The 24,540-nt window shown below is 35.7% G+C and overlaps 1 protein-coding gene across 4 annotated transcripts in view; it reads right to left on the reverse strand.

Moving 5' to 3' along the window:
- Window positions 1-24,540, reverse strand: part of LOC145665300 (nuclear factor NF-kappa-B p100 subunit-like) — a 441,938-nt gene that overhangs the window by 21,507 nt on the left and 395,891 nt on the right. For all 4 annotated transcript variants that reach the window (XM_081732596.1, XM_081732599.1, XM_081732606.1 and 1 more), the window contains 8 exons: window positions 23,922-24,017; window positions 20,038-20,283; window positions 16,572-16,799; window positions 14,046-14,248; window positions 8,515-8,645; window positions 4,452-4,566; window positions 1,192-1,408; window positions 539-711 (listed from right to left, as the gene is read on the reverse strand). In XM_081732596.1, coding sequence (XP_081588722.1) covers window positions 539-711; window positions 1,192-1,408; window positions 4,452-4,566; window positions 8,515-8,645; window positions 14,046-14,248; window positions 16,572-16,799; window positions 20,038-20,283; window positions 23,922-24,017 — 1,409 coding nt within the window. The remainder of the gene's footprint in view (window positions 1-538; window positions 712-1,191; window positions 1,409-4,451; window positions 4,567-8,514; window positions 8,646-14,045; window positions 14,249-16,571; window positions 16,800-20,037; window positions 20,284-23,921; window positions 24,018-24,540) is intronic.

Here is a 24,540-nt window from a genome sequence, read left to right on the forward strand (position 1 = left end):
TATTTGATTATTTTGTTTCTTTCATTGTTAAGAGTTCTCTTATTTTATACTTCAGAGTAAAATTAAGTGTTCTGTGCAACGAATAAAACAAAATAATAAAATAAAAAGTGGAAGTTTGCTTTCTAAATTATTGATTCAATTTGTCTTTGAACGAAGTATGAATATTCATCTCCTGAAATTCGGACAGAAATTTTTATTCATTTATTGTGGATATTATTGCTTCTACAAATTATAATGGGAAGCTAGGGGATAGGCATTGCCATCTGTTGGTGACTGTAGAACCTTTATGGTTACCTTAAACCGAAATAATTCCTGCAATCAACGACCGCAAATGGAAATATACACATGTCTCAAGAATTTCCTTGTACATACACACATAGTTAACGTTTCTTGCTTTTGGTACATAAAATCTTGATACAATCTGCAGTGTACAACATGGACGGCACCGATGAGCTCTCGACCCATCATAACCCTAGTGCTGATCAGAGACGCAAGACTCAAACAAACAACAAAGAAAAATAAGTATGTCCTATCTCACCTTTTCTGTCAGGAATTTTGTAATTGGAATATCACACTTTTCGACTGCCATATGTAAAGCTGTTCTATTTAAAGTGCTGTCCGTTTCATTTACATTTACACCTGCTTCCACAAGCATCTGCACGGCTTCAAAATCTTGATTCAGAACAGCCAAGTGTAAAGGTGTAAGTCCACCTGAAAAAAACAAGAAAGAAAAATAAAACAAAGAATTCATAGAGCAGCAATGTAAAGAGAAAAGCATGTAATTGGTGGACTTGCAATGCTGAAGAGAACCCAGTGATGAGGTTATTTTCTGGTGCGGTCAACTTTCTGGCTTTTTAAATCATAGTATCGTGTCATTATCCACTGAAAATGGTTCACAAGTTATATGCCTAAATTCCGTAACGAGTAGAAGGGCATTTGAAAAAAAGCTAACAAACTGTAAATTAATTTTGTATCATTAAAATATTTTTTTTATTCCTTGGTAACAAATATGTGACAATGGCTACCTCACAGTCTTAAAAAGTTCAAAACTATCGAAACAAAATTCGATTTTTTTCGCCAACAAGAATATCGTCGTTCCTACTGTCATTTGAAAATTAAGAAGGAATGAATTATGTTACAAAAATCGAACATACATCTCTCAGCTAGCTGTAGAAACGCAGTGAAACCTACCTTCATAATTTCTTAAGTCTTTTTGCAGCTTATACCGACTTTCTACAAAATTCTTTTTATCCAGTAATTCTTTTAAACAGCCGTTGTGTCGGTAATAGGTGGCCACATGCAGGGCTGTATTACCAGCTTTATCTACAAGATTTGGATCACAATTACTACGCAGTAACATCCCCACCATTTCCTTCTCATCATGATGGACAGCCACGTGCAAAGCAGTCTGGAACAAAACAAATTAATATTACATATAACGAATATATAAGTGAAAACTCAAATAACACATTTTACTAAAAGGACATCGAAGGCAAATTATACATTTGTCCAATTAACTAAAGTAAATTTCAATTTACCATTGCAAATAGTTTTTCTTATACGGAAAAGGGTCTTCGTATTTTTCTATCATCATTATCAGCTCTGATTAGTTGCAAATTCCTCCCTGTGTTCTCTTACATCTAAACTTGTCAAAATTAAAAGAATTCGATATAGAAGTCATTCACCTGTGTCAAACATAACTACTTATCAGACCCAACAGTCTACCTAACATTAAATTTGAATATGGACAAACAATGCGAACACGTAACCAATAATTATAGTGGTTGGTTTGATTGGAGTTAGCTAGTGTCTCTAGCAGTTCAGACGCTATCTGGACCTACGCTTAACGTGAGATCCGAACCCTATGAATTTCGACTGAAATCGAAGATAACCACATAGTCACAAACGAGCTCTAGTTAGTTTACTGGAAATCATGGAAGTCCACGATAATAACAAAGTATTTTTCTCACCGAAAGGTACACAGGATTTCGCAATTAACCTCCTCAGACCTGAAGGCGATTTTTGGTAGCTGGAGCCACCCTTTGCCTATGAAGTCATTGCTCAATACTGTTGCCAATAAACCTTCCCAGGGCCGAATGGCATCTCACCTAACCTTGAACGAATCGTAGGGAACTCGAAAAATTTCAACAAAATATTTGTAGGTGGTAGCACGTTATCGAGAATGCAAAACATCAAGTCGAGGTAAGTTATCAATTATAGATGTGATTGTTAATTTCTTTTGAAAGACAAAGTATAATTAACATTTATTAGATAGTTGCTAGAAGTATGTGACATCCAGGCGAGATTCCATTTGGACATGGGGAGGTTTCCTAGCATCCGTCTTGGAGCAATGAATTCATAATCAACGGTAGCTCCAGCTACCAAAATTCGCCTTCAGGTCTGACGCGGTTAAAAACAAAATAACTTCCTTTTACTAGGTATAGTATTAGGATTAGGAATTAGATTTCTGGGCTTTCGGCATCTATATCTATGTTAGCCTGTCAGATATGAGGGATCACGTCCCTGGGCAATCATACTAAGCGGCCTGGAACCTGTATTAGGTATCATCCTGATATTTGTCTGGTATCAATGAGGAAACCCGTGGAAAATCTAACTCAGAGTGGCAGCCCTGAAAAATCTTCTACACTTTTTCGACCGTGTCTTCACCGGGAATCGAACCCGGGACAGCTCGCACCAAAGACGACTGCATTAGCGACTACGCTATGCGAAGCCAGGATTTTGACATGGTGCAATTTAAATCTTGAATGACTCTGTGCTAATAGTAGAGGTTTATGTAAGTATTTTGAACGCGTTCTGCACACTTAAGTTGATTCTCTTATTAAAAACGACGTGTGGAAATACTAATTCTGTTGGTTTAGTATCAGTGAAGGTCCTATTATACATATAGGATTTTTCAACGTTGACAAGTTTACATACAAAACATTTAGTACATTTACTACCTACTACACTCGATATACGTAATTGATGGTGAAATGTATGAGGCAAGACGAGGAGGAATTCATACCTAATCACGACTGATGAAGACAACACAGAATTATCGAAACTATTTCCGGTGTAATAAAAGCTGTACCCAATAGTAAGTGCAAATTTACATTTATTACTAGAACAGTTCAGAATTACACAGGACAAACAATGGAATAACTTTTCGTTGCCTGTCTACATATTTACTACGAATTCCAATTATTTTATTATTGATTTTATTTACAAGAAAAAAAAATATGGAATCTTTACGATAAATCTCTAATGTATGATATTAATACAACCAAATTTCATATTTGTGTATGGTATTCCAATAGCACAAAACAGAATCATATCAGAGTTCATACTAAAATGCTGGTGTTGATTTCCCTAAATTTCTATGACTAAGTAAACTTACCTTGACACTGAAAATACTACTCTTTATGATTAGCTTTAAAAAAAAAATAGTTTCCTTTATTAATTTATTGATTAGTCACCAGATGCAAAGAGAACTTTAAATGAACACTCTTAACAGTGTTTCGGTAGCAACTTTTTGCAGTTTTGATAACTTATATTTCGCTCTTTTGCTACATGTTATTACTACAGTAATTAAACAACGGACACCGAACAGGAGCAACACGTTATTTTCGCTTCAGTGCAGTCCCGTAAGGCGAAAGCTATTCAACCGGAAGTAAAGGTAGGTGACAATATCAAACTGACCAATCACAGCTATCATCAATTGGTATTGTTGAGTTCTTTGCTACCTACAAATACTTAGTGATCAGAGATGCTAAATGTTACCTATTTTAACAGTTTTTTGAACTTAAGATTTTGATAACATTGTGTTTTGGAACTTGATTTAGACATATTCGAAGTATTTTAATACATAAGGAGTGAATTTTGAGTCCTTATATATGATGTAATTAGTTTTAGTACTGTTTATATGAATATTTACATTGTAAATTTGCACCTTATTTTCAAAATGTTGAACTTTGTTTAACCAAACTTTTGCACCTAAAACTCCTAGCTCCAGTTATTATTATTAGTATAAAAATCTACACAGTTTGATGGGGTTTTAAAATTAATATTCTCACTTCAGTTCAGATGGTAGAAGCAACAAAACTCATATGATGACAAAATCCTGAACCTCTCTGAATATATCTTTCGATTCTCAATCCAGACACTTTGTGCTGAAGATTAAAATATCATTCAGTCTGATAATAGCTTGACACACTTCAAATATTAACAGAACATAAAATTTCATATTTTGTGAAAACACTGCTTGAGCTTTGTTGTTACCGACTAGGGAAAATTGAAACTTTTTGTCGTGTCTTATGCTCCCTCTGAAATGTCCTAAAGAAGCCACTCTTTTCTCATCTCGGGAAAGTACTGCATTTCTATTCACAATCCCCACTTCAATACATCTTTTCCCTTCACACCAATACCAGTCAAAATCAACACCACAAACGAACCTGTTTTCTGTTATTGACTGCATTGATGATCTCCGGGTAATGGCCTTTATTTAGGACGGTCAGCATACTATGAAGAATATCCTTTTGATTGTTCAAAACTGCACAGTGAAGAGGACTGGAAAATAATAATAAATATTATACTTTAGAAATACTACCGAATTCGTTCACTTTCTTTCCTAAATATACAGACAGAATTAAGTAAATTCTTAAGTAATACTAATGTACACGACGGAATGTGAGATATGTTGTGATATACCCACGTAAATACTTATAAAGATGAAATTCTGGAGTATTGCACAACTTCAAGAATACAATATGGAGAATGACATGTTAATACTATAGTTGTTACGTATTCACTTATATATTTATTCATTTGTTAATGAAGTTCCAGATCTACTTAGGAAATCTATTTTACACTGGGAATAACTGAAAAGAATTTTCCGAAATATTGTTTCTTTTATGCATTTCCAAGGGCCAAACCTTCCCCGGACAACATCCCTTTCCCCCAAACTTACGATAAAAAAAAAAATAATAAATAAATAAATAAAATAAAAAAATTACATCACTCTTGTGCGCAAATGTACTCTAGCGTATAGTGTCCAATACAGTCCCTTCACTTTTTGACTCCTCCATCAATTTTCTAGAAGCCTGTTCGGAAAACGACCTGGTTTCATACAGAGCAGAGGGAGAGCGACCCCCCCCCCCCCTTCCAGAAGAGGAAACTTTCTTATTTTATATATAAATAAAACCCATGCTAGAGTTTGGAGCTCTTAAAAGTAGCTCTAAGTAGCAGTATTACGACGCACCGCCCCTCCAGAAGTCCGTCCTGGATTCGCCCCTGAAGAAGGTGTAAGAAAGGAACGTATGACTATAAAGAGATAGTTTAGCTGCTGAAGTTCATATACGTATTAGCGTCTTCGTACAGTCTGAAGAGCCTAAAGAACTGTAAAACCCATTATATATTACTACGCCACCCGGTTCACTTCCCAGAATAGCCACACACCCTCTCACTCTTGAAGTTCTGTACCACAACTTAGCTGTTGTATTTAATCCAGTATCCATATTCAGAACACCTTTAACGTTTGTATTATCATTGTATATTAAATGAAGGGCGGGAACAACCGAATTTTTTACACACCAAGTCATATGTTGGTGCAAATTCATTCTTTGTATATCATTGAATTCGCTCAATGTGATCTAAGTACAGAACTTCAAGAGTGAGAGGCTGTTCTGGGAAGCGTAGTGGTTAACGCATTGGCACGGCATGTCGAAGATGCCAGGTTCGAGTCCATGTCCAATCATTTACTTCTTCACTCCTTGTATATACTACGTGAACCCAGTTTACCTTTTCTGTTGTATGTCGTTATGCAACATCCAGGATACAAAAGACGGAACCTATCATTAACATAAACTATGGCTGGGCCTTGAAGCCGGTGCAGGTAATGGGTACGCAGACCGTTCCCCACCACGCTACTTCGCCTCCAGAAGAGCTGGATTATAAGAGCAGTGATTCCGACACCAAAGGTTCGTTTCATGAGGAGCACAAGTATAAGTCGTACGAGCCAACGAGAATTGTCGACACTATCACTTTCGAATAATAGCACACTCATAGAGGACGAATAGGGGAACATTTTTAGCAGAAAAAAAAGATGAAAATGTTCTAAAGTATCATATGGCCCATAAATCTAGCAGTACATAGACCCAGGTTTGACCAGCATAGTAGCTACGTAAGAAGAGCAGTAGTTTCCATAATTCAGTTGATATTATCAGCGAAGAGACTCTTGAGTGAGGGGAAGTTACTTATGTGAGCCCTGCTGTTGTTACAGAACAGCTTCTTTTTGTACTACAAATGAGATGGAAATATGATCATAATTATAGTGATGCTGTTAAATTATTCGTGGATTATTGTCCAAACATCACACCACCGTTTGACGAAGATATTTAGAGAAAACTGAAATAAAAGTGATATGGAATACTTGAACGAACGGATTCAATCTTTATCTGAAAACCTACATACCCTGGAAACTTCTGCTAGTGTTGCGAAGATGTGAACTTTGCATGCAACAGAATGGAAGCTACCTTAAGTATCTTTTGTAGGCATACCTGCTGTATACTTGAAATGAAAAAATGAAATCTTTGAGTTTTACGTTCCACGATTATGCCGCTTAGGCTAAAGGAAACGGTGACGATGCGTGATGAATGAAAGGTGGAATGAAGAAAGTGGGAGGAAACGGGAGAAACCCGAAGAAACCCACGCACACAGTGTTTGTCCACCACAAAGTTCACTTGGCGGGGGCTGGGATTGAAACCGGGACCCCAAGCACCAGAGGTGAACGCTCTACCACTGAGCCACCGCGGCCCCTGCTGTATACTTGAGTACTATCTACACTTTTTAAAATTAAAATATGCCATTTGTATCACTTTTGGTTTGAATTTCACTTTACGTTAAAAATACACTTTTGCCAACTGACTTATGGGACACCTTACATTACATTTTATTATACTCCTTATTTCGAGCAGTCTGCTCCCAGCCCTCCTTTTGAGCATTTATCACAATCGGTAAAAACTCTGAGAAAATGTACACTTTCTCACATATTTCATCTTTTTTTCTACTAAAACAACGTTAATATCCACACTTCAACAGACAAATCATAAACATAATTAATATCTTCTTGTAATTTATTTCTTGCTTTTGTTAAGAGCCTGATTTACTATATTAAAAAAAAAAAAAAAACTTTTGCTTGTTTATTCATAAGTGGAAGAAGATAATAAAATGCAAAAAAAAAAAAATGAAATGAAATATTTGAGTTTTACGTCCCACGGTTATGCCGGTTAGACTAAAGGAGACGGTGATAATGAATGAAATGATGGAATGAAGAAAGTGGGAGGAAACGGGAGAACCCCGAGAAAACCCACGCACACGGTGTTTGTCCACCACAAAGTTCACTTGGCCGGGGGCTGGGATCAAACCCGGGACCCCTAGCACCAGAGGTGAACGCTCTACCACTGAGATAATGAAATGCAACTTACCACAATCATAAATAGTATTATTCTACAACAGAAAATATGTACCTCAAGAATTTTCAGTGTTGCCATCCATAGAAATTAGTGTTGCCAGAAAAACAACGGCCCTAAAATCTAAGTTAAGACAGCGACTAGAGGAATGATCTCAACTGCATTTGATTACGTATCATGTTGATTTACAAGCCTGTGAACTACTTTTTAAATAATGTTATTATTTTATTTTAATAACTGTATGTTAAAAGTATTTTGTTTATTACAAGCTAAATACAACTATTATTCAAAAAGTAGTTCACAGAATACCAAGACAACATAATACGTAATCAAATGCAGTTGAGTTCGTTCCTCTATTCGCTGCCTTAACTTAGATTTTAGGGGTGTTGTTTTTCTGGCAATACTGTAATTTCTATGGATGGTAACACTGAATATTCTTCAGGTCCATATTTTCTGTTGTAGAATAACATTATCTACGATTTGGTAAGTTGCATTTCATTATCTTCTTTCACTTCTGAAAAATAATCAAAAGAACAATGGTAAATTTTGTATTATTTTTAGTAAGGCAGGCTCTTAAGGAATACAAGTCCTCTTATTTCCCCTGTACATGTTCGGTGCCCTAAATGATATTACTTTCGTTGTCTTATATACTAATACTTAGATATAGAGCTCACAACTTTGTGGGTACCTAGTCTGAAGAGTGAAGTAGATTATGTATTAGTATGTAGGACTAACATGTATGTTTTCAGTTACAGATTCTATTTACAGAATTATTTCTTTTATCCTACTTTATCACCTCCTTTTTCGTTTGTAAAATAATCACGAAAAAGATTTGAATATTTGTTTGCATCATCTTAGCACTTGCCTGGGAAGACTGAGGAAACATCCTTTTAAAAGAGATTCCCAGGATTAGATGTTAAAACATTTTCGGTCGCTTGATACGTACTTTTTTTTTTTTTTTTTTTAAACTTATTTTGTCTATCTTCAATATCTGTCAACTACATACTTCTGTTTTAATTTTTCTTAACCCTTATAATTAAAAGGTTACCTGTCACCATCATCTGTTTTCAATTCGAACAGTTTCTTCAACTTCTGCACAGCATCTTGGGTTAAGATATTACCTCGCAGAAATTTATTCATTCTCTGCACAACATCTTGAGGCAATGTATCAGACTGAACCTGTGGAAAGAAAAAATATTAATGGTTACGTATACAATAGAATTTTACCTGCTTGTAACACATACACATAGTTAAATATTGAAAACATTTGATATAAGGTCTGCTTTCACGTTATGATAAAGTTATTACTTGTATTTATACACACCGGACAAAAAAATTACCCATCCACCTCTAGAACTAACGTTGGTCTATTTCTATCGTTTAAGATGAGTTTTATTAGCAACACGTAACTAAATGAACTATATCTACTGACGCGTAGCAACTACAGTTAACTATATATAAAGAGTGTAGCAGTCGGTTATATGAAAACAGCTCAGGAGGTAAGAATGAACTCAAAAAGATATGTAAATGACAGCAAGATCACCTTCGAATAATAACATACTCATAAGGGACGATTAGGGGGAGACAGCTACAGCAGAAAAAAAAAAAAAAAAAAAAAGAAAATGTACTAAAGTACCATATAGCCCATGAGCTTAGCAGGAAATAGATCCCAGTTTGACTAGTAGAGTGGCTACTGAAGAAGTGCACTACAGTTTCCATAATTTAGTTCACAGCACCAGTGAAGAGATTCTTAAGTACGGGGAGGTTATTTATCTGAGCCCTGCTGTCCATATCTCAGTTACAACTAATGTCCCTACAAGCACTGTGACACAATTGGAATATATATATGTAAAATCTATATATTAAATTGCTAGGTTTATATGTTTGTGGCCAATCATTTCGACAGTAAGTTCTCGGGAACCATAGACTCTAGAAAGATGCCGTTTTCGTTTTCACTGATCAATTGCAAATTTTGTGTAGATTGTTCAGTTCTAATTGAATATTTAAAAAAAAAATGACCGTTATGTCTTAATTACATATTTAGGGGTACACTGTATAATTTGTACGTAAGTCCCGATTAGAATATGCGTGCGTTATTTGGACACCGAATGTAAATAAATACTTACAAGCAATAGAAAACATACAATTTACATTTCTAAAAATGGTTACGTACAAGAAAACAGCTTTCTATCCCAAACAGATTCCCTACGTGGACTGAGTTTGAATTTCCTAACGTTGACGAATCGACGAAAGATGTTTGATTTACTAATTTTATATAAAGTATTAAATAATAAAATTGACTGTTCGGAGCTACTCACGAAAGTATATCTGAGCGTTCCAACAGGCAGAACAAGACCAGGAAATACTGGTATATTTTTCTGTGAAAGGGCACGAACAAATATTATCAGTAAATCTCTGCTGTGGAGAATGTCTGACTCTTACAATGAAGTTATAAAACTGATATTTTAGATATATTCAGTATGTCAGAATATGTATTTAGAAACAGGATTATTACCGAGTACCTGACACTCGAAGTGAATTGATTAATTGTACGGATAAATGTATATACGTTTATATATGTATTACACGACACTATAATTAGGCATTAAGCATGCTGTGTTGTTTCCTAAATAAATAAATAAACACTGGAAATGTTGAAATTTTTAAAAAAGTATCATATCCTATGAGTTATACATTTCAACACCATATAGTTGTGTACAGGGGTTGAATATCTCTCAGGCGTTTGTTTCAAGGCCAAATGATAATGAAAACCGAAGGATAACCACTTCTTGAGTCTAAGATGAATCTATTGTTTGGAGTGTTTGGTCAACGAACACCATATATATATATATATATATATATATATATATATATATATATATATATATATGTATCACTGATTGTGTATGTAATATATTTGCTTATTACATACGGCATGCAAGAAGAAAGAAAACACTGGTCATACATGAATTAGAAACTACAACCGGAAGTAGGCTCAAATATTGCAAACGGTGCGAGATATTGAAAAAATAATAGAAAAAATCTCCCCTTTATGATACCCCTTGCTGAATTTATCAAGACGTCTTTCACTTGTGTCTATAAAGGAACATGCACAGATGTTGTGAGGAATGACATGGAGATTTATGTTAATATATAAATGATTCGCTGTGTAGAGAGCGCAGGTTCAGCTAGTATCATCTAAAAACTTCCAAAAATAAGTAACTCTGGACACCTACGTAGCTAACATTAGAGTTTAGCGTACCTTCAGAATCGAAGCTATATGAGGCGTGGACATACAGCTTAACGTGAAATCTGAACATAAGTTCCCTTCAGGAATAGAACCCACGTCTGTCGCGCTGAAAACGCGTGCGCTAACCATATAGATACGAAGGAATTCTCTGGACCCCTATCATAGTATCAGTAGGTTCTTTGGAAAACTCTTCCAATAATTTGCACTAAATGTGTACACACGGCCGCCAGATTATGAAGTTAAAATTGGTTTAAACTGAGATATAGTAATAATAATATTTTTTATCATTATTGGTAACAGGAAATTACAGTCAGTCAGTCCAATTCCAATTTTCAAAGAATAGTATAAGGACAAACAATACCAAAAAAAAGCATTAAAATAAAAGCACACATCAAAGTAACATAAAAAAATACATTAAGTAAAACCATACAGAATACAGATAACCAGATGATGAAAAATACAGCCATAACAGTAAGAATCATGCACGGACAATAGTAAAATAAGATAAATAGAAACCAATACAAACCAAAACATGCAAAGACGAATAAAATTTATGATAAATAAGTTACAAACCTTCTTTGAACAGAAGGAAAATCGGGAGTAAAAATGTCAACAATATGTTAAGTAATTGCTGGCATTTGACAAGCATTTGTATATTGTAACGTCTTTAAGAATAGGATAATATTTGAAAACTTTGAAATTTATTATTGACATGTTACGAACACAAATATTAACAGCCTCTATTAATGGTAATTTGCCCATCAAAACATTACTGTATGTAGTAGTTTAATATAAAATAATGTTCTTCATTCAGATAATTTAAGTAAACCAAGTAGTGCATAATTTAATCATGGTATTTCTCTGATAAGAATTTGAATTTCCACCGTAACCATGGGAGAAACAAGATTTGAACTATAATTACATGGGCGCATGGGGGGATATTCAAAATTAACAAAAAAATTGGCTACTTACCAATGACTTCTCCCTTGCAAAATTTAAAGATTTTGCCGTTTCGAAACTCTCAGCTGGTTCCTTCCTCAGTGGCAAGGTAAAAAGGATTAAAACGGAAAGGAGATAAAAGGAGTAAGACCAGGAATACATAACACTATATAAAAGTAACGTACAAAAAAGATCCTGAGATGAACAGAGCAGAGTGAAAAAAGAATGAACTGAATAAAAACTGAAACTTAATCCTTTTTATCCTTTTTACCTCGTCACTGAGGAAGGAACCAGTTGAGAGTTCCGAAACGTCAAAATCTTTAAATTTTTCAAGGGAGGAGTTATTTGGTAAGTAGCCAATTTTTTGTTAAGTTCTGAACTACTTCAATGTCTTTTTGAAAATACTGGGCACCTTCATTCCAAATTCTAGTACAGTATTCCAGATGACTTCTTATATTGGCATAATACAGTATTAAATGGGTTTTCAGAGAAGTCTTTAGAAATAATGATAATAATAATATTTTTCTTTGAAGAAAAATAAAATGTATCATATATATTATATTAATAACAGTCCTATTGAAAGAGTTGCGACAAATAAAGACTTCGGAGCATTATTCGATGAGAAACTTACATTTGCTTATCACATCACCCTTACTGTTAAAAGTGTTATGAGAATACTGGGTATTCTTTACAGATTTACTGAAATTCACGATCTCAGATCACTCACTATTTTCTTCAAAACTTTTGTAACATGTTATCTCCTAAAACTGAACACTGCTCACCGATATGGAATATAGCCTATGCTTCAAACTTATCACGTTTTGATTCTGTTCTTAACTTTTTTCTTGTCATTGTAAAACATAGTTCCTTCAGTGAGTAGTCTCAATAAAACAGAGTTCCTAAACAAACTTAATATTCAGACTCCACATACTCGACGTATGGTGGCAAACTTGCTGTTTCTCCATAAAATTATTAATGGGAAAATTAACACCGAATTGTTGGACCCCGTTCTCAATTTTCGTGTACCTTCTCGCCTTACTCGCAGTCATAAGTGACTAACATATGTAACATCCAGACTATCAATTAAACAACGTTCTTTATACTTCAGACTGACATCATTGTATAATAATTTATCTTCAGATATTTATATTTTTGACTCTGAAAATCATTTTAGAAACAAACTAAAGTCTCTGTAAATTGCCTTCATTATATATATATATACATTGTTATTATGTACTTTGTTACATTATTTCAGTGTAAAATGGACTTAGATCTGTATCTGGAACATTTATTAATAAAATAAATAAATAAATATAATAATAATAAATTTGATTACTGATTAGAACTTCCTGTCCCTCTTCAGCATCAACAGCTTAAAAGTCGTTCCTAACTAGTTGAGTTTGCATTAGGGATGGCCGGAACCGGTTTTCGGCTCTGAACGGATACGGTTCCGGAACCGGGATTTTTGGATCCAGGTCTGGAACCGGTTCTGAAAACCGATCTCCAAGAACAGGTTTCTCGCGGAACCGGGACTTTGTGGCCATACCTAGTTTGAAGTGCAAATTGTTGGCATATTGATGAGTGCTACTGACGTTTGCCAGTTTTCAGTTGATCCTCCTTTTCATTTGAAATTTCTGAGTCCGCCACCCCTCTTTTCGGGAGAGGGAGATCCTGCAAAAATTTACACACTGTCAATATATTTTTCTATTGTTATCTGTTATGTTCAATTATTCGTAAGGCTGCATAAACGGATTTTCCAGTCGGCTATTTCAAGTGTAATGTAATGTAAACATTTTCGTACAGTGCTCTGTATTACAAATTTGTAATTATTTTCTCAAGGTGCAACCGCTAAACCCGAGCTGCTGGCAGGCTGTGAATAGTGTGCTAGATGAACTGGAAGCGACAGGCAGGCGGCGGCCCTTGTTTCATTTGGCTAAACACCCACTGGTGGACCGATTTTTTTTTCTGGGGCACAAACGGGTCTGGGCGAGGAGGGCACAAGCGTATGGTCTTCTTTGCAGTGTTTTGAAGAATAACTTTGTGCCTCCTTTACGGGTCTTTGGGTGGGTTTTTTGGATCCAGGTCTGGAACCGGTGCTGAAAACCGGATCTCCAAGAACCAGTTTCTCTCGAAACTTTATGGCCATCCCTAGTTTGCATCCAAGACAAAGCATCGAACACGGACCTTCGCGTAGAGAGCACGTGGGTCAGCAACTTAGTCACAAAGGGGAAAGAAAGAAACAAAAAAGCAAAAAGAAGAAGTAGAAACCTTACCACTAAATAAAAATTCTCGTATGTCAAAAAACATCCAAAAGACACAAAATCTGCGAACGGTTTCGAGGTATTCCTCACCTTTTCGTCAGTGCACCTTTTACAAACAAGATTACTTACCACAAGATCCTCCAACTCCTTATCTATTTGATCTTCAGAGGGTTCTGGCTGAGAGGAGGAGGAAGAAATTTTCTTCATTAACTTCGTGATGATCACCGTTGTTGGCGGTAGTTTCTCTGGTTCCTCAGGCTTCTCAATGGAAACTTCACTCATTTTCCGACTGATGCTTCGGTCATCGACTCCACGGCATATTAAATCGTCATCTACACCAAGACAGAAAGAAAAGATAAAACTTGGCGTAAAAATCTCATTTTAATTTCTAATAAATAAAAAAAAATAATAGTTATACACCCAATGTTATTACTTAAGGAATCTGGAATTCATTGTCGCAGACATAAAAATTAAAAGTTGACAGTTTAACGTCCAATGATCATGTCCTCTAGGCTGAGGGGGAGAATGATCAGGTAAGTGAATGATGGAAGAATTGGTGGAATGAAAAAGTGGGAGGAAACGGAAGTACCTCGAGAAAACCCACCGACACGATGTTGTCCACCACAAATTTACTGTGTTGGGGATCGAACCAGGGATCCCACTACCAAAGGTAAGGGCTGTACCACTGAGGCACCGTATTTCCCTGAATTAAGGTTAGTTTAAAGGGACAAGTTTTGCCGATAGATGTCATTACAGTCTTCGTATCTCTCTAGTGTATTTTTCATCTTTCTCGAAAATTCACAATTTTCGTTACAAATTTCAACCTACAGACTTCAAATTTTTAGAAAAGGAACTTCATAACCTATCGAAGGTAACAATCCGTGCCGATTTTTTATTTAGAATTTTCTTTATTGTTGAAATGGCTTGACTGTTGGAATGGATATCCAAAAATTTAACAATGGAACTGTTTCAACAATGAAGAAAATTCTAAATAAAATATCGGCACGAATTGTTACCTTTGATAGGCTATGAAGATCCTTCTCTAAAAATTTGAAGTCTGTAGCTTGAAATTTGTAAGAGAAATTGTAAATTTTCGTGAAAGGTAAAAATACATTAGAGAGATACGAAGACTGTAGTGACATATCTATCGCCAAAACTTGTCCCTTTAAATCATCATTAACGATTGAATGAAAGAAAAGTGGTGAATGAATGAAAGAATAAAAGAAAAAAAACAGTGAGAGAGAATTAATTAATTAATGTTTAATTGAAAGAATTTAAAGAAAGAAGAAAGCAGAACAAACTTAAAAAAAAATTAATTTCTCTTATTAACTTCTCCAGGCTTTATACCAATTGTTTTCCTACTTAATTATTATAACAATTCTTGTAATATATCTATCCATTTATAATTTCCTTGAGTACTACATTTTTTCCACGTGGTTTGTTTAAGAGTTTTGTTAATTTTAACACGGACGATTTCGGACAATGTGCCTGCGCCATTTTGGTCTACAACTTCGGTTGTGAACATCACAATTATAGTGTATACAGAGTGTCTACTAAAATTCCAAAACGAAATTTTCGTGACTTTTTCTTTATCAGACCATAAAATTTCTTAACATTCTCAATAGCAAATTTGGGTGCAAATTAGGCCGAATTTTCACGCATGCAATAGAAAAATGAGTTGCTTGCGATTGGGTTGCGTCTAAAGCGACCAAGGACATTTTTGGTGGCGAATTTTGGCGTTTTATAGAACAAAATTTTGCAGTCTGTACTTATATTTGTACAGATTTAAAAAAAAAAATCGGAACCCAAAAGCTAAATTTCTTGACTTTCATGGCCGTTTTCTGATTTCATGACTTTTTCGGGACATTCGTGACCGAAAGACACCCTGTGTATATCAATTTTGTTCAATACAATTTCATACTTTTTTATCAATTTATAGTGCAATAGTCGACATGGCTAATGGCTGCGGCATTTAATCTACATACAACCACAAATGTGGTTCAAGAACAAAAACAAGAGTTCTGTTAAAACAACAAACATTACAAATGGATTTAGCAGATATGCAAAATATTGCAAAGTATAATAATAATTACAGATACATATATATATTAGGTTGTATTGATATTTTTTCCACGATATGCATATTGTGTTCCGTTAAAAACAAAGAAAGGTCCTGAAATTGTAAAAGCAATAACAAATTTTTTTAAAAAAATGCCGGTGTTTAACATACAGATTTAGAAAGTAAATTTTATAATCAACATTTAAAATGGGTCTAATGAATATGAAATTAATCATGACAGTGCTCAAAATTGAAAATTCGCAAAAAATCATCTCTCTATGACTTACCGTTCTCGAAATATGACTCCTCAAATCTCCCGAAATCGGAACTATTTTTTTTAACTAATATCACGGGAACGGTAAGAGTGACGCGAAAAATACCATACTTCGTTAAGATAGTTTTTGATGCTCTATCCAATGGTGGGCTCAAAATTGAAAAATTCGCAAATAACAGACTGACATACACACAAACATAGAGAATTCAGTAACGAACTTTTTAAGTTCGTTGAAAATAGTGAAAGAAATATATAATAGAAGAAAGAATTAATAACTGAACGAAAGAAAAAACAAACAAGTATAACGACTTTATCTACTCACCACCACTCTTCTCTGGCTCTTTATCTTTGGAAGGAGATCCTTCGTCTGCCTGCATTGGTTCCTCAGTATCGTTTTTCTCATCACTTTGTTTGTCCACGGGGGCCTCATTAGACTTTCGTCTCACAACTACTTCTTTGGTTTTCTTTCTAAAACCAACGGCGTCAATTGCAATGCTGGCCATACCCATATCTGTAATAGGGCCTCCATCTTGATCATTGTTAAAGTAGCCTAAACAGAAGCCACACCTTTTAGTAAAATACCAGCAAGTGAAAGACTACATTAGTTAATAGGTAATAATGAGAAAGACATTATTATGAACTATCCATAAGCACAAGTACGAAAAGGCAAATAAAAAAAAAAATCATCATCATCATCATAGGTATTCGGCCATTATTGGCAGGTCACTTGCCGCAACTGAGAAGCTTCCATGCTCCACAGTCTTCTGCTAACCTCTTCGTCTTCACGTACAATTTTTCTGTTTTGATATCGTCCATTACCGTAATTGTAGTCTCCTTCGCCCCATCTCTCTGCTTCCTGCCACCATACCCTCTGAAACGTTCCTTGTGATACAGTTCCTTCGTAGCTAATGTCCCAATCAGTTTCTCTTTCTCTTCTTAATAATATCTAAAATTGTTATTTTATCTCCCACCATTTCTAACACTCTCTCATTCGTTTTACACTCGACCCAACTAATTCTTTCCATTCTTCTCCACACCCACATTTCGAAAGCATCCAGTCGTTTCCTATCATTTTTGCGTAATGTCCATGTTTCTGCCCCATACAGTACAATACTCCAGACAAAGAATTTTATGAGTCTTTCTCAACTCTTTATTTATTCAATGTCCCAAAAAATAGACTTTTCTTCCTCCTAAAGGCTTCTTTCGCCATTCCTATCCTTACTTTCATTTCATGTTCGCATTTCATATCACCAGTAATAATACTACCCAGTTATCGAAAACTAGTCACCTGTTATTAATCCAATGTTCTCGGGATTGCTGCCAGAGTGAGTGTTGCTGTGCTGAGCTTTCGTTGCCATACAGCGGCAACATCTTATGGTAACGAAAGCTCAGCACAGCAACACTCACTCTGGCAGCAATCCCGAGAACATTGGATTAATAGTAGACGCCAGCAAAGCTTCAAGATCATATAGTCACCTGTTATATTTTCTCCCCTCCTACTTCTATATTTGACACCGACCGCTTTGTTCCAATCACCATGGCTTATTTTCATCTCATATTTCTCGCAACCCTTCCTCATCTTTTCTATCATCTTACTGATTTTGTAATCATCTATCGACTCCTCTTTCATTCCAAATTATGATCTTCGACTCCGCTTTCATTTCAAAGTATAATCTTAGCCAGGCTTAATAGGCTACAACTACGGGCGGCATATGTGACTCTATCTTCCCCGCCTTATATATTACAGAATAAATTAGTTGTGTTTCCCATTTCCAAAATGTCTCTTGTCCATTTTACACACCTTTCGAGAAATCTTGTTTTTCTTTGTTATCATCTTAATTAGTACATCATAGAACGAGTAAATTTAAGTTTTGTGAACTCTAAAATAAATACCTGAACCATTAAATGGGATAGAATCATCTGAAATTAGGTATTAGCAAAGGAAAAATCACGAAAAAAAAAAAAAAATCCAGAAAGAGATGTTTTGGAATTGAACGACTCAATTCACTCTACCAGAAATTTCCTATGTGGTAGTTTCTGTATTACAAATTATATGTATTTTCCTTTTTTAAGTGATCCTGTCGCGTAAACGCGTATTCAATAATTAAACTTCATGTGGCCGCGACTGAATGCTCAATCCACTTTCAGTGATAATTTAGCCATCATAATTTAAACCACAAGAACTGAGGTTTTATAATATAATATTGAAACTACTATTACATACGAAGGCTGATCAACAAAGACTCAAACTGCTTATCGTACCGAGTTTCCTTTGTTTCCGAATGCCCGCACGTTTGACAGTTGAAAGAGTTGAGTTTCATGTATACTCTCTCTAGGTGGCAGTATTGTCGTATCGGTAGGTTGGGAGCAATCCGCTGTGTTTTAGACACAGCTTCCATTTCGCCTCACAACGTGCTGTGTATATGCATTCAATGGAAGTTATACGAGAAGAACAGTATGGAGCAATAAAGTTTTCGCATGAATCATACAGCTTCTGAAACATTCGAAAAGCTAAAGCAAGCTTGTTCCGGAGTCAACAGTCGTGGTACCCAACGGGCACGAACACGGGACATATGGAGGTGATCGTGCATTATTGAAAAAACACTATCACATGATATTCCCAACACTTCACTTAGTTTACGTAATGTTATCCTTTGATCCTCACGGACAAAGCAGGAGTACTGATGTTTCTTTCTGTCACAGCAGAGGCCGAAACACCACATCCACCTTGCTTAATGCATGAAACTCGTCCTTCTTTGAATTCTTTGAACCACCGAAACACTGTTGCTCGAGGTAATGCACTTTCACCGTAGACTTACTTGAGCTTTTCGTATGTTTCAAAAGCTGTATGGTTCAAGCGAAAACAAAACTTTATTGCTCCATACTGTTCTCGTATAACCTCCATTGAATGCATATACATACCATGCTGTAAGGCGAAATGGAAGCAGTGTCTAAAACACAGTGGATTACTTCAAACCTACCGATACGACAATGTTGCCACCTAGTGAGTGTATACATGAAAAACAACTCTTTCAACTATCAAACGTGCCGGCATTCGGCAACAAAGGAAACTCGGCACCATAATCAGTCTCAGTGTTTGTTGATCAGCCATGCAATACTGACGGTACGAACTTTTCAATTTAAATATATATTGAATATTACTCTAGTAGCTATAACAACCATGGAACATTCGAGCTTTTCTCTATTAAAAAATAATTTTCTTTGATTCTTAGAAGAAACCTTTCCTAAGTTTACTTACAGGGTTGAAGAGAACTAGTGTTTTTCCAACGAATATAAGAAATCCACCAAATATAAGAAAAATATGAATACTGGACCTACTAAGACTTGATCCGTAACTGGCAAATTTCTTTCTAATTTCAATTCTTTAACTGCTTGTGTCTCAGTGCATATGAATTATTAATCGTTTTCCCCCAAACTTCCCAAGCAAAAAATGAATGAATGAAAAAAAAAAAAAAAAAAAAAGCCGACCCCTTGCCTCTTTAATCCTACCTATATGTTTACACTTGAAAATCCTACCCTAGAAAAGAATGGAAAGGAGGCTGACCCCGAAAGAGGAATGACTCCATGAAAAGTCAGCTCAAAATATACTCTAGAATTTAAAAACAACTGTTGCCCTATTAGTGTATTAGCAGCTCAAACCAAGACACGATACACCTCTTTATGTAACACACATGTAGACTTTTACCGAAATTACTACTCCACAATGGCAAGTTTGAAATAATGAGCCTTCTAGGGTCAAAGTCAATACGTGTTTGCAGCTTACTTACCCATACTTTCAAGATTCTTCAGAACCTCTTCCAAGCTTATGGTAGGTCCATTGCTCATTAGATTCGAAGTCTCATTCAGAATATCCTCAGCTGTTGGTCCACCACTGATCCTCGTTTGTTCCTGCCACAGATTATTCATGTTTGAGATGATGTATGGATCCATCACCATTGGCTCTTGTTCGGCTGATGTCGGATTCCTTGGCCTGGCATTTGTGTTCTGCGCGTTGTTGGCAGAAGCCTCTGAACCTGAAGTTCACAAATAAAACTTCCATTTAGGCAGGGTTTTCAGTTTTCAATGCTTTATACCATTTAGTCAGTGTTGCTGAATATTTTTTGTTGTATCCAACTCCAGGCACAAAAGTACAGGTAAGGTAAAGAGTTTCTTGGGCTTTATTATACTTTTAGCTTTAAAGCGAACTGACTATTTGTGCCAACAATTACCTTTTCTCTGCATTACAAAATCTATTAACTAAAGAGCAAATAAGCGGATTTAAGATTTAGATTTCTGGGCTATCGGCCTCTATTACCATGTTAGCCCTCACGTAAGAGGATGACGTTTCTCGATATCACACTATCCGGGGAAAAGGAAGGAAGCGACTTGGGACCTATGTTAGGTACCACCCCGGCATTTGCCTGGTGTAAATGAGGAAAACCTCATTCAGAATGGCTGGTCTGAAAAAGCTGTTTACACTTTTTTGACCGAGTGACCCCACCGGGAATCGAACCTGGGACTACTCGCACCGACGGCAAGTGTGTTAGCGACTACGCTACGCGGGGCCACACACACAAAAAAAACTCGAAATTTACTGACTAAAGAACAAACAAGCCGTAGGTAAAATAACTTTTCGGTGACTATAAATACTGTGTATTACGAGCTTGTTTGTTCGATCCATCTCTAACTTCAATAAAGACGTCATTTGTAAACAAAAAAATGGCAACAGAGAGTATGGTACCCTAGTGGGACGGCGCTCACCACTGGCGTGAGAGGTTCTTACTTCTATCCCTGGTCACGTGTGAGTATGCGATAAGAAATCCATGTTGGTGTTCATGTATTTTATGCGGATTCTTCCGTTTCCTCCATTTCCACTCCACCACTTCCTTTATAATTAATCCACCTCCCCTCCTGTACCCTAAAGAATATCGTGGGCCCTCAGAATTAAGATTTGTTTCAATTTTTCATTTTGAAATTAGCAACGGGGGCAACGACGGATCAGTGGTAGAGCGCTAACCTCTGACGTGTGGGGTCTATGGTTCGATTCCAGCTCCCACCTGTGCTTGCTTGTGGTGGACAAACACCGTGTGCGTGGATTTTCTCGGGGTTCTCCCGTCATTCCACCATTATTATTCATTTCATCAACATAAACTTCCTTAGGCTTGGTGGGATGAAATACTAAAAATAAAAAAATAAAGAAAAAAGGAAAACGAACTGGCACATTTATGCGCTCCCTAATTTCATACTAACTCGGGTAATTTCATTCAGCATGCGAAGTAAGCAGAGAACACAGTTATGAAGCTCACACCTTCTACACTTCCCTTTAAGCTCCCGCCAGGGGTTTGAACAAAAATCGCAGACCCTCACGTTAGGAGCTCTGGTAACCTCCCTAATTATCATGAGTTACGATTAATACATCGTTGGAAAGCTTATAGGATACAGATTTCAACATGGAAACATTTGTGCAATTCCCGCCTATTCGTAGAAGAAACAAAAAGTCCTTAAAAATATGAAAAAAAAAGAAAAAGAATTTGAGGGAAGGGGACTGGTAATCCTTGCAGTTACATTATGCTGACAAAAATTATGATAATGTGTACGCAACACACTTGTGACAATAATATTAAAAAAAAAAAAGTGGTAGCCATTATTGCAATACAAAGGGATAAAAAAAAAATCAGAACGAAATACCTATACAAATGCCCTGTGTATCATTTTCAAAAGGCTGTTGCACACCTTCACACTGGCGGCCCTGTTGACCGCACTAATTATCACAAAGTTACGATTAATACATCGTTGGTCCCGCCCTATTTGTAGATGAAGTCTTATATGGAATCGTCCTGAATGTATGAATAAATGTACATTAATATGAATAAATGTAATTTACGTATAAAAAAAAAAAATAAAAAAAAAATAAAAAACAAGATAAAAATATTGGTCAACTTTGCCCGTACCCTCCTTCCTCCATATAAGCAACAAGTACCCATACAGAGTATTACCATGCAGTGGACTATTTCATTGCTTTATATACTAATTTTTATGAAGGTACTCTCAAGGAGAGGAGGTATGGAAAACCATCCCCCTCCCAAAAAATTGATACAATTAAACACAAATAACACAAATTTTACTCTTCCTTGTCCGCCGTGGTACCCCCCACATACATACAATGCATATCGGCAGAAAGCTTCATCGTTCAGGAACACATTGGTACCAAAATTATCTTCCTATCTTAATTAGGGGATGAGCTATTGATGTCTAAAGCATGGACGCAGCAGTTACGTCAATAAGCGTTTAAAGATTAATAATTTACTTTCTTTTTTTTCTTTCATTCATTTCCTAAAACTCAAGATGTGCTACGTAAAATAGTGACCAACAGAACAATTATATATATTTATGATGTATGAGAAAATTTAATAATTAAAGATTTATTAATTTAATATTAGTATAATAGAACAAAAGGTTTTACATAAAGAACTTTTATTTTATAACCTCATAAAAGAACACAAAAAGTGATAGAAATTGAATTTTATCATTATTACAAAACTACAGTTCAAAGATTATCAATACAATTAATTTTTACGAACTTCTGAGTTTGAGTTTTTGTGTTTTGCGTCCATATGGAACACCAAGGTTATGAAGGACAGGACTTGAGTGCAATTCAGTTGGTGGGTGCACAGATCATAAAGCAAGACCAATCCTCACGGTATAGACCGTTCTCCATCACATTATTTCACTTCCAAGAAAGCTGCTACTTATTAAAGAAAATGACTTCCTTCAGCACACTGAAAGAGATGTGTGACTGACAAGACAAATTATGTCATATGCATGCTAAACTTCGAATTTTCTATCTTTGGAATTGCTTTCGACCAGATCTCAACTAGGATTCCACTGAGCTCGGCACCTTCTATCTTAATCGAAAGCAGAATTAAATTTGGAAGAATGTAATGTATCGTATCCCTTACCTTATCTGTTTACTTGTGACAAGAATTTAGATTTGTTGTGAGAAGTAAATGCACTAAAGGTAAGATTTTTTTTTTCTTTCTTCAAAAATCTCTGTTCCTCACACAACACAAGAGAGATTGCAACACGAGCACTATACTTATAAATTAATACCCGTGTCATATTCTTCACATTCACATGTCCTCCACACTTGCATCTGTACATGTGCAGAGACATGGATACCCGTAGAACAGTACATGTACACACGTAAAACTGTACTCTGTACATGTATAAATGAACACATAACTGCGTACGTGTACAGTCCCCATATTAATCCACATGTACATATATACTGCTTTTCTACAAAATATGAACTTGTGCTGTACACATAACGTACTATCCTGGTTAGTTGCGTGGGTTTCCTCGGGTTTCTCCCGTTTCCTCCCACTTTCTTCATTCCACCATGTCATTCATTTCTCATAATCACCGTCTCCTTTAGCCTAGCCGGTATAACCGTGGGACGTAAAACTCAAAAATTTCAAAAATACAAATTCGAAAATTCGAAATTTAGGTAGTTATTTCTTTTGTTTCCTGTTCATTATTTTAAACCATGTTTGTTACAGCCATTAAAAAGAACTACAAAAAGGGATGTAATAAATATAGCCACATATTTAATCGTATTTAAGTTACACAATTTATTTTTTGACGTTTGAAAAAAAAAAAAAACTCAACTAACCTGTGATATTCTGCTGGACCTGTCCTACAACCACTGCCATTGGAATCTCACTGGAAGAAAGAGACTGTCGGGGTCTCTTTCTGGAACATCCACTGACTGAAAAGTGAACAGAATATAATGACAAAACTTATCTTAATATAATACTTATTCTAATATGAAGAGCATGCGTTTCTGACGTACGAACAGGGATGCTCATAAGTGGGTTTTAGGGAGCAAATTGTGTCCATCAGAATATTTCCGGGAACACAATTTTTCACTGAAAATGGGTCAATGAAAGTGGAGAATGAAAAATTTCGGGGCAAGATGGTAAATTTCGGGGAAGAAATTGGTAAATTTAGGAAAAGAGAATCGTAAATTTAGGGGAAAATAGTAATAAATCTGGGAAAACGGTAAATTTTGGAGCAGAGAACGGTAAATTTAGGGGAACAGAATGGTAAATTTGGGGAAGAAGGGTAAATTTATGGGAAAAGAATGGTAAATCTGGGAGGAGAATAGTAAATTTCGGGGGAGAGAATGATATAGTTAGGAGAAAAGAATGGCAAATTTGGGGAAGAATGCTTAATTTAGGGGAAGAGAATGGTAAATTTCGGGAAAGAGAATGGTAAATTTAGGGGAAGAA

This window comes from Thermobia domestica, chromosome 1 (assembly GCF_964235325.1).
Source record: "Thermobia domestica chromosome 1, izTheDome1.hap1.1, whole genome shotgun sequence".
In the NCBI taxonomy this organism is placed as follows: Eukaryota; Metazoa; Arthropoda; class Insecta; order Zygentoma; family Lepismatidae; genus Thermobia; species Thermobia domestica.